Genomic DNA, 10,529 nt, shown 5'->3' with positions numbered 1-10,529 from the left:
CAGCTCAGCCATCGAATGCTAACGAGTCGTCAGCGCTCATTGCAATGAACTGGCTATGGAGTTCACACAATGCAATGGGAAAGACGTCTGGGTCCACGAACTTCCCAAGCTATGATTCTCTTGTAGGCTGGAAGGGCATCTTGTCACGTGTGCAGATGCTAGATCTCCTCGTACTCCTAGACCATATAATGCAGATACATCTCATCGACAGACGTGGGGGACAGTCACCGCATATAACATGGCATGGTATAGATTTTGAGAGTGAACGGAGCGTAGACCACTCTGCGCCACCAGCCATTATTCATGGTATTTTGTAGTGGCATCGGGGGTGCCCAATATCTTCGGCCTTTTATGAGAGAGAGAGAGAGAGAGAGCGATAAGTTTTAAGAACCGTTGGGGGGGGGGAGGGAGGAGGAGGAGAGCTGACGGGGATCGGCAGGTCGGGGGATATAGGAGGGAGGATGGAGGAAGGAATGATCTTGTCATGGGGCTCACTTGCGTTCTGGGGTGATTCGAAGTGAGAGGTCGTAGATTGCAAGTTGTAAATATGAAGAATATGAAGAAGAAAACAACGGTGAAGAAAACTATGATGAAGACAATGATGATGGAGAAAACTATGATGAAGACAATGATGATGGAGAAAATGGAGAAAACTATGATGGAGAACAGCACAGAGATTTCAAACACAAGGAAAATGAGGAGGAAGAGGAGAGAAGAGAGAGGACAAGCAAGAAGGAAGAAAAGATCATCTGATTGTTATTGTTGCATTATTTCGAAGTCGTTCATCTCTTTCCTGGTTTCACTCTGTACATTTCTAGTTCATCCCTCCTTCTCTCTCCTTTCTCTGTCTCCCTCACTTCTTCGACTTCTTTCTCGGCGTCGCTGCTGCCGAGTCGCTTCCTCGCTTCTTCTCCTTGGGCTCCTTGGCATCCATCAACGCCACCAGCTGCAGCAAGTCAATCAAGAGCAGGAGGGGAGAGGAGACGTGAAGAAGAGAAAAGGATGAAAGGAGGAGGGCGGGTTGGAGGGAAAGAGGACGAGGAGGGAGGAGGAAGGTGGAGGAGGAGGGAAGAGCTCACCCGTTTGGTCGAGTCCTTGATCGCCTTGGAGCTGCTGCTGCTCTTGCTCGTCGAGATCTTCTCAGCGAGGGACCGGAGGGGCGCGAGCTCAAGCTTCAGCTCAGGCAACTTGCCTGCCGCCTGCACGAGGCGGGTGGAGAGGGCGAGGGCAGAGGAGAGGAGGCGAGACTTCTTCTTCCCTCCCTCCTCCTCCAGGTTGTCGCCAACAGCTGCAGCCAGCAGGGCAGGGAGAGAAGCGAAGAGAGCTCGAGCATGCGGCAGATTCTCCTCCTTGGTCATGGCCTGCTGGTCGCGCAGGAGGGAGAGGAGGATGTCCATGCAGGCGCCGGCGAGGAAGTCCGACTTGCTCGAGGGCAGGGAGGACGCGAGCGACTCGGCAACGCGCCAGCCGAGCCAGGGGTGACGCTGGACGAGCTGCTGGAAGACAAGCGGGCGGATACTCGAGTGCTTCTTAGAGGTCCACAGCAGGAGACTCTCACGCAGCTGCTTCGTCGCCTCCTCCACCAGCCCCTCGCGACTTCTGTTGGCCGAGATGACGCGGAGGAGGAAGAAGAGGCCGGCAGCGACTAGCTCCCCCTGGTGCGGGGCCCCCATCCGAGCGAAGAGCATCTTCAGGGAAGAAGCAACCTTCTCCTCCTCCTCCTCGCTGCTCAGCTGCGGTACAGTCTTGAGCTTGCACAGCCTCTCCGCGTACACGATCGAAGCCTTGGCGAAGAAATCCACCCGCTGCTCCCTCGACTCTCCTCCTGCGCTACCGTCTGACCCTCCGCTGACGGCGAGGGCGAGGAGAGGCTCGAGGAGGTCGAGGACGAGAGGAGAGGAGGGAGAGCGCGAGAGAAAGATCTCAACAAGCTCAAGGGTGCGGAGCTTGAGGATCAGCGACATGCTGCTGCTCTGCTTGGCGAGCCTCCTCTCCTCCTGCTTGCTCTTGAACGCCTCGGCTATCAGCTTGTCCATGGCAAACATCTTCTCATCGTCCCACTCCTCATCATCGTCATCCTCCTCCACATTCACCTGCGCTCTGCTCAGTTTCATCCTCTCCTCCCTCTCTTCCTCCTCACCTTTCGAACGTCTGCTGCTGAAGCTTTCGGCTCCTTATCTTCATCTTCGTCGTCATCCTCATCTTCATCTTCGTCGTCATCCTCATCTTCATCTTCATCTTCATCGTCCTCGTCGTCGTCGTCGTCATCGTCATCGTCCTCCTCCTCCTCCTCCTCCTCCTCTTCTGCTTCTTCATTGAACAAATCCTTGTCTGCAAGACAAAAGACGTAAGATTAGGGGCCGAGGGATAGAAACTGAGACGAAGGAACGAGGCAGGGAGAGGAGGAGAAGATGGAAGAGAGGCGGAGGGAAGAGGAGTGAGAAGAGGAAGGCGAGGGATAGCAGGGATGTGAGCAAGGGAGGAGGAGGAGAGAGGGGAGGAAGGGGACGAGGAGAAGGAAGAGGGGGAAGAGGAGGAAGAGGAGGGCCTTACCGGACTGAGAGAGGACGGTGGTCAACACGCCAACAGCCCCGGGGGTGAGAAAGTCGCAGAAGGCACGGAAGTTTCTCTTGACGACCGAGCGAAGAGCAGCAGACGGTCGTGCCAGGAGAGAGAGGAGGAGCTCCACGAAGACTGTCATCACCTCCTCCTCCTCCTCCTCCTCCTTAGCTGCTTCCTGCCAAGTTCCTCCCAGTTAGAAGCGAATCTCCGTCACTATCACCATCATCTGCACTACCACCACTACCACTACTTCCTCCTCCTCCTCTTCCCTTTTGTCCTAATCTGACTCTCATATTTTTTATTCCTCATTCTCCTCGTCGTTCTCCTCTCTTTCCATCCTCATCGTCCTCGTCCTCGTCCTCGTCCTCCTTTTCCATCCTCCTCGTCCTCCTCGTCCTCGTCGTCCTCGTCCTTGTCCTCGTCCTTGTCCTCGTCCTCCTTTTCCATCCTCTTCCTCCTCTTGCAACTGACCTTCTTTCCTTTCGGGGGCTTTTCCAGCCCAAGAACTCTGAAAGAAAATGAGATGAAGGATGGAAGACTGAGAAGATACGGGAGATAAAGAAGAGGAGTAGAAGCAACACAGAAGGAACAAAAGAAGATAGCGCAAGAAACAGGAGGAGAAGATGAAAAGAGAAGAAAGAGAAGAAGGAGATAGCAAAAGAAATAGGAGAAGCAGATGAGAAGAGATGAAGGAGGCTCTTACTTTGCGATCTTCTTGTAACATTGTTGGAGCTCAACAAGAACGTCAGAAGTCTGAGAGAAGTCTGAAAGAAATTCCAGGCGACTGGTGAGAAAGAGCTCGAGCAAGGACTCGATTTGAATGCGAGCCTGCAATGTTGTCAGAAGAGAGATGGAGGATGAAGAGGTTCGAGAGAGAAGAAGGAACGAGGCAGGAGATGGACGACTAGGACAAGGAAGGGGGAAACACGACAGGATGAGCAGGGGGAAGTGACAGGATGAGGAGGAGGAGGTCACAGACGAGACAGGAGGAAGAGGAGGAAGAGGAAGAAGAAGAGGAAGAGGAGGAGAAGCAAGGTGCTATACCTTGCTGGAAATATCCTGACGATTCAGATGAGACGTCATGGTTTTGACGTCTTTCCTGTATCGATCTCAAAGATGGAAGGAGAGACAGCAATACAAGGTGAGGGCAATGAGATGAGAGGAGAAATGAGGGAAGGGGCAGAAGGCAGGAACAAGAGAAGGAGCAGGAGCAGGAGCAGGAGCAGGGAGGATAGTAACGGGGAGCAGGAGCAGGAGCAGGAGCAGAAGCAGGAGCAGGAGCAGGAGCAGAAGCAGGAGCAGGAGCAGGAGCAGGAGCAGGGAGGATAGTGACGGGGAGCAGGAGGAGGAGGAGGAGGAGGAGGAGGGGGAGGAGGAGGAGGGTGAGGAGGAGGAGGAGGAGGGAGGAGGAGGAGGAGGAGGAGGAGGAGGAGGAGGAGGAGGAGGAGGAGGACCAGGGAGGATAGTGACGGGGAGCAGGAGCAGGAGCAGGAGCAGGAGCAGGAGAAGCCTTACCAGGTATCCTTGAGCACTTTCTTCACCTCGGGAAGGGTGGCGATGTTCGGCTGCCATGATTCCTTCTCGAGCGCGTCGGCCCTGCTGGACATGTCAGTCGCTGCAGCTCAGACGGTCAACTTTACATCAGGTTGGCCTGCAGCAGCCAGAAAACTTTGGCGTGCTTGAGCTTGCCGTCCTGCTGCTAGTCAGCGATGTACGGGAGGAGAGGAGAGAAAGTGCCTTTCCGACCAGATCGTCTTTGTTGACGACATCTATGACATGAAGTAAGAGGAGGAGAAGGGAGGGAGAAAGAACGGAGGAGAAGTGAAGGATGTTGAGGGAGTGGGTGAGGGTGAAGTTGAGAATGAAAGAGTGAGAGGAGTGAGAAGAGGAGGAGTGAGAGAAGAGAGGGGAGGAAAGAAGAGAGAGGAGGAACAGGGAAGAAGAGGAGAGGAAAGGAGAATAAGACAGGAAGATGGAGGAACGATAGCGACCTAGCACTGGCTGAAGGTCAGTCTTGAGGAGTTTGGAGATCTTTTCGACTCCTCCGCTCGTTTCCACCTCCATGGCCTCGTCCTTGTCAGCTTGCCGATGGTGCGAAAGTTCTTCAACGAAGCTGAGAAACTTTGACTTGACGAAGTCACAGGCAGGAGCATCCGCGATCTTCTGCTTGCCCTTGGCGTCTTCACGCGTGAAGAAGGCCATGGTCATGGTCCAGAGGAGGAGGTACTGCAAGACGGGCTGAGGGAACTTGTCGGAGGACCGGGAGATGAGGGAGAGGATGTTGTCAAGCGCCCATATCTTGGGGGAACCTCGCTCGTTGGCTTGCGACTCACCAGTCTTGTCCATGAAGATGGAGAGCAGACGATGCAGGTGACCCATGGCGCTGTTGGCGTCCAAGTTCTCCACCAGCGTCCCCATCGTCCTCGTCTTGGTCATCTTGTCAAAATCACGATGGCGGGCGACGAAAACCTGCAGGAGGCTCTCGGAGAAGACTGGGCTGGTCTTGGCTCGCGCTATGATGGCGTTAACAAGCTTGAGCGACACGTCTCTCAGCAGCGTTCCCTTCCTCCCCGCGTTGTTGACGAGGCAGCTCATCACGTTGGGCGACAGGACGATCTTCGACTCCTTGCTGGGCAGCTCCTTCACCAGCATCTCACACAACGACAGCCCCAAGAACCTCCTCTCGTGCCCCGACAGCATCAAGCCTTCATCGACCACTGTCTGCCACAGCCTCTCCAGCGCCTGCCGGCTGCTCTGCTCGATCTCCTCACTGTCCTTCCTTCCTACAGTCTCCCCAAACACGTTCCGGCCGGTCTGTAGCCCCAGCATCTCAAAGATCAGCAACCAGACGCCATGGACGCGAGGATGGGACGTAGCGCTGTTCTTGAGCGGCTCGCACATCTTGCTGACCATGTCCGAGCTCAGCAGCTTCTTCCTGTCAGACTTGCCGTACCACTCGATCGCAAGGTGCAGCTCGAGATCACTGGGTGTCATCTCCTCCACCTCCACCTCCTTGAGCCACTCCCGCATCCTGCCAGCCACATGCTTCTGAAAAGCGTCACCCTTCACCGACGACATGAGCGTGAGCATCGCTGATGTACAGCTCTCTTCCATGTAGAACTTCGTCTTAGACAGTCTCCTCAACTCGCTCATCAACTTCCAGAAAAGGGAGTCCTCCAACGCCTCCCCATCAATCTCCACCTTCTGCCCAGCAAACCTTGACCTGATGATAGCAAAACATCCGAAGAGCCTACCAAAGTTCGACTCCTTCTCCTCTTGACTGGTCACGCCCTTGACCTTCAGCAGGTCCAACATCATGTCAAAAATCTCGTTACCATCAATGAAGCTGAACGCCTTCAACAGCACACTGAACGTCATGGAGAACCCGTGTCTCGACCCGTCTCTTGACGAAGCCATGCCCCGCAAAAGTCGCTTCACAGTGTAGCTCAGATCGCTGCACATCATCTCTTCCAGCTTGCCCTTCTGGCCTGTCTTGTTCGCTGCGGTAAAGTCTTTCTGACATTTGATCAAATCTTTACACAGAACAAATGACGAGCTCGTTCTTTCGCTCTCATTGTTGGAAGAAAGTTGCCAGAACTGTCAGCGGCATGTCAGGAACAGAATCAAAGTACACCAACACACTGACCAGCTGCAGATCGATGGAAGTCGTGCTCTGCATCTTTGATGAAAGATGACAAGAACCTCCTTCAGTCTACCTGCTCAATCGAATGTCATCGATCATCATTGGTGTTGCTTTAGCCACGAGATGCCATGTGCATGTAACGTTACGTGTGCGAATTGCCTGCCCTCTCCCTCCCACTTGCTCGCTCCTCCCTTTGCTCCTCCCTTTGCTCCTTCGCCCATCTCTGCCCACTCCATGCCTCCCTCCCTCTCATCTTCCCTCCCTCCCTCCTTCTCGTCCCTCGCCATATTTCGCTCCCTCGCTTTCGTTAGCAGCATTCGCACGTGAAGATTAGCATATTTGAGTAAAATAATCAGTCTACAGCCCAACGGTGTGAGGTGCGTCACTCTGACTTAACTTTGAGTAAAAGACTTCGGTACTGACCGTTCACTGAGTCCCCTTCCGAGTGCGCCGGGCCCGGCGGTGCCGGGCGGGCTCAGTGCGGCGCGGCCGTGGCGACTTGAATCGCCCGGACAGTGGCAACCTTGCGGCACTGAGTCTGTTTGTGCCATGACAATGAAGGTCCCCCGCCAGACGCCACACTGTCAGCAGGCTGGCTGGGCACTGTTGCGGGGTGAGGGTGAGCGTGTTGGGTGTTGAGAGAGCCTTCAGTGAGCCGCAGGGAAGGATATGAAAGCATGAGTCGAGTATGTTACAAGAGAAGAAGAAGTTGATCCGAGTCACTCCTGGTGCTCCTTTGGTGCGGCTCTTCTCATAGCCTGAGGCGTCACAAGTCAGACATGCCCCTCCCAACTCCATGCAACGAACCGCCTGAGCGAGAAGCATTCTGCGCTGTACCATCTCTCCTCCCTCTGCCGCGCAAGTCGTCTCCTCCGAGATTTCTGCGGGGTCGTCAACCCTGACTCCTCAATCGAGAAAATCAACCTTCGCCTGCTGTTTCTCCCTCTTCCGACCTCTGGTTGGCTCCATCGTCGGCTGCCGCTTCTGCCGCTGCTGCTGCCGCTGCTGCTGCCGCACGGACGTCCCTCCCTTGACTCTCACTCCCTTGCCTCCGCAAGTCTTCTTCTTGCGAGATTTCATCCTCACTTCGCTGGGGACCAGCGTCACGCTCCCCGTCCGCTTCCTGCGGTGGGCGAGGCTGGAGGAGCAACTGGTGAGCAGAGGAGCAGGAGCACAAGAGCTTGCTGCTTACCCTCTGCTGGCTGGGGGGTGGCATGGGCGAGCTCGCCTCGGCGATCAGGCCTTCAAGGCCCCTTTAAGGGGAAAGGAGTAAGAAGGGAAGAGAGTTGGGAGGATGGTCAAACCTGTTGACAGTGACTTGAACGTCCATGGTTCTGATGAGATCCTGTCGAACCTGGGGGTTGGCCGATCAGAGCCAAGATATTTCTATCATGATCATCGTGATCCTGATCGTGATCGTGATCAAAATCATCGTGATCATCATCATCATCATCCTCATCACCACCACCACCATCCTCTCCTCCTCCACCACACGATCCTTTTCTCCACTATCATCCACCACCACCACCACCACCACCACCACCACCACCACCACCACCATGGACTCTATCCTCGTAATCATGATTCATGATAAATCATGATCATCAAATCATTGCTCACCGCCCTGGGCGACAGATTCGGCATGACGTTAAGGACAGACTGCACGATTTCCTGCCGCAGCAAGCATCATCCTCATGAAAACTCTCGAGCGTGAACAAAACAATACCTGCGGGATTTCATCTGCCTGCAGAGAGACATCTCTCAGAAAGGGGAGGAAACCTCTCCGCTGATTTCCTCCTTGTCTGCCATTCTCATTCATCGACAACCTGCAGCGTTGGGATCAAACAACCGGCAAGCCTCCTCGGCCTCACCATCTCAAAATGCTCCACCGCCTTCTCTGCCCCGGAAGGTTCGCACCGCCGTTTCTGCTGCAGCGTGAGACCCCCGGGAAGTTGGAAGCGAGAGAGAAGGGGAGAGAAGGAACAAACATGGGGAGGGAGGGAGGGAGGGAGGGAGGGAGGGAGGGAGGGAGGGAGGGAGGGAGGGAGGGAGGGAGGGAGGGAGGGAGGGAGGGAGATGGATGGATGGATGGAAGGAGAGAGGGAGGCAGGGATGAACCTGAATCCCTCTTCCTGCAGTCCAGCATTGTTACCATCTTCTGCCCTTCCATCCTGCATATTGTTCTGTCGTTCTTCTGCCGAGCTGTCACCCGAGATGGATCGCCTGCAATTTGGACATGTTGCTGAATGCTCGATCCAGCCCCTGCAGAACCATGAGTGGGAGGCTGGGAGAGGATCGGAGGAGCAGCTCAGCACCTGAGACAGACCAGGTGGAAAGCATGCCCGCACGGCAGAACCTTGGCCTTTGACATCGTCTCCCAGCAGATAGAACACTTGTCGTCGACCTGCGCCAACTCCTCCGAAGTGGCGTCATGGAAGCGCTTGTCAATGTTGAGGAACGCTGAGAGGGAAGAGAACTTTGATCGGATGCTGTTCACGATGCTCCGCGTCAGGAGAAACAGCATCGCGTCTGTGAACGTGACTGACATGCCATGGATCATCCAGACATGACCGTAATGAAACAGGCTCAGAAAGTTGTTGATGAGTTCCGCTGCAGCCTCCGTGTAGAAGGAGTAGAGGCTCCGCTGCTCCCAGTGCCCATCGCGTGACAAGTTGATCATGTGGATGCAGAATCTTATGATCGTCTGCGCGCTGTCGACGATAATGAGGACGCACTCGAAAAGCAGCAGCAGCGTGACCCCGAACCCTCCGGCCTCGCACTTGGACGGCCAGCAGCCGAAGATCATGAGGCAGCAGCGCATGAGAACAGCGTCGCAGGTGAGAACAAAGGCGATGAGCAGCCCGAGACGAGCATAGTCGACGCTCTTCGTCTGTACCGACAACATCATGAACTCAAGACGGTCCCTCGCCAATAGCCCGAGCTGCTTCAAGAAACCCACCAGGGCCAGCCACACAAACCACACCATCATCTCCTTCTCGTCGTGGTCTTGCAGGATAGCTCCCATGAAGATGAACTTGACGAGGACGTATGTCCTGACGCGATCGCTGATCTTCGCGGCCTCCAGCTCCCTCAGCTGCCCCAGGAGCAGGAGCTGTAAAACCTTGCCGACGAGATAGAGAAGGTTGCAGCCGAAGTTCAACATGATTAGCTTATGAGGATAGGAGTCGAGAAGAATCTCCCAGAACTGAAGAGAAAAGATGACTCGGAGATCAGTGTTCGGGCTTCCTAGCTTGATCGCCTTGGTACGCCACTCCGTCCAAACGCTGAACACGCTGGCCATCCCTGCTAGGATGGACACGACGACGACAGTCCTTGCTTTCATCTCTTTACAACACTAGAAATGCAGCCGGTGCAGCTGCCAGGCGGATCACGTAGAGCTCCCTCTACAGCCCTCCCCCGCTGAGAGTGCCAGAAATTGCTGCAAGTTTCAAGTTAGCATGTCATGATGGCAAAATGGGTCTAGAGCGTCTTTCCAAGCTCCTTCCCTTCCTTCTACATACAAGTTCTCACTCTCCACCATGTCCCTCTCCCATGGTAATCAAGTTCTCATACTATCTCACGTGTTTTCCCTTCTTCTCATGCTTTCACAGCCGTTCGCGCATTGTTACCCAAACCCATTTCGGCTGAGCTTCACATTTCCACCATGCCAGACAAACATTCATCCTTGTTCACAACCTCCTTGCGCGCTCCTCTCTCCCTCCTTCCATCTGTTTCTCAGCTCCTCCTCCCCCCTCCCTCCTTGCTGCCTGCATCGCGTGACCACCTTGACACCAAGGGCAGGAAGATTATTTGAATAGATGTCATTTGCTGCCCTCCATATTTTATTGAGGCGGATTGTTTGCATCTATGAAAAATTTTGAAGAGGAAAAATGGAGGATACAAGGATGGCCGAAACGCATGGCGGCATGCAAGGTGAGGTTGTTATCTGCAACATGGCGATCAAGACATTCAATGATATTGCGGTGGACGATAATGGCAATCCATATGATGTCAAGGAGATGTTCGAGAGAGAGTTGAGCATCCTTCAACTCTTCGCAGACAATCCGCAGGTTGTGAAGATGTATGGGTACAACAGGGAAAAGAGATGTATCATTCTTGAAGCATGCTTCCCAATCACTCTGGAAAAGATATTGGAAAGGTGTTCCCCAACATATACACATGAATGTACATCAGAATGTTTTGATGGATCGAATGTTCTTTGCCAAGAGAATTGCAGGCACATGCTTAAAGTTTTTAGGCGCACTTGGATAGAGCAGTGTTCGCGATTTTGTTTATCCTCAGTGCAAAAACATGTCACACATGT

The 10,529-nt window shown here is 54.1% G+C and overlaps 3 protein-coding genes across 3 annotated transcripts in view; 1 reads left to right on the top strand and 2 right to left on the bottom strand.

Moving 5' to 3' along the window:
- Nucleotides 1-521, top strand: part of GUITHDRAFT_140654 (hypothetical protein) — a gene marked incomplete at both ends in the record, with an annotated part of 15,295 nt that extends 14,774 nt beyond the window's left edge. The window contains 2 exons of the mRNA XM_005830276.1: nucleotides 127-246; nucleotides 440-521. Of these exons, the coding sequence (XP_005830333.1) occupies nucleotides 127-246; nucleotides 440-521 (202 nt within the window). The remainder of the gene's footprint in view (nucleotides 1-126; nucleotides 247-439) is intronic.
- A 332-nt stretch (nucleotides 522-853) lies between these two features.
- On the bottom strand, nucleotides 854-6,241 carry GUITHDRAFT_110769 (hypothetical protein; the record flags this gene model as incomplete). The annotated part of the gene is made up of 12 exons (XM_005830275.1): nucleotides 854-946; nucleotides 1,080-2,093; nucleotides 2,141-2,331; nucleotides 2,554-2,737; nucleotides 3,034-3,070; nucleotides 3,266-3,390; nucleotides 3,607-3,661; nucleotides 4,078-4,158; nucleotides 4,203-4,255; nucleotides 4,309-4,331; nucleotides 4,554-6,159; nucleotides 6,209-6,241. The coding sequence occupies 12 exons, from the start codon at nucleotides 6,239-6,241 to the stop codon at nucleotides 854-856; spliced, it is 3,495 nt and encodes a 1,164-aa protein (XP_005830332.1).
- Nucleotides 6,242-6,924: 683 nt separating this feature from the next.
- Nucleotides 6,925-9,506, bottom strand: GUITHDRAFT_110768 (hypothetical protein; the record flags this gene model as incomplete). The annotated part of the gene is made up of 10 exons (XM_005830274.1): nucleotides 6,925-6,963; nucleotides 7,013-7,103; nucleotides 7,159-7,343; nucleotides 7,398-7,458; nucleotides 7,510-7,559; nucleotides 7,826-7,876; nucleotides 7,932-8,031; nucleotides 8,077-8,130; nucleotides 8,415-8,467; nucleotides 8,532-9,506. The coding sequence occupies 10 exons, from the start codon at nucleotides 9,504-9,506 to the stop codon at nucleotides 6,925-6,927; spliced, it is 1,659 nt and encodes a 552-aa protein (XP_005830331.1).
- Between the last annotated feature and the right edge of the window lie 1,023 nt (nucleotides 9,507-10,529).

This window comes from Guillardia theta (assembly GCF_000315625.1).
Source record: "Guillardia theta CCMP2712 unplaced genomic scaffold GUITHscaffold_47, whole genome shotgun sequence".
Classification (NCBI taxonomy): domain Eukaryota; class Cryptophyceae; order Pyrenomonadales; family Geminigeraceae; genus Guillardia; species Guillardia theta.
The sequence above is the reverse complement of the archived record's forward strand: the minus strand, read 5'-3'. Positions and strand labels throughout refer to the sequence as shown.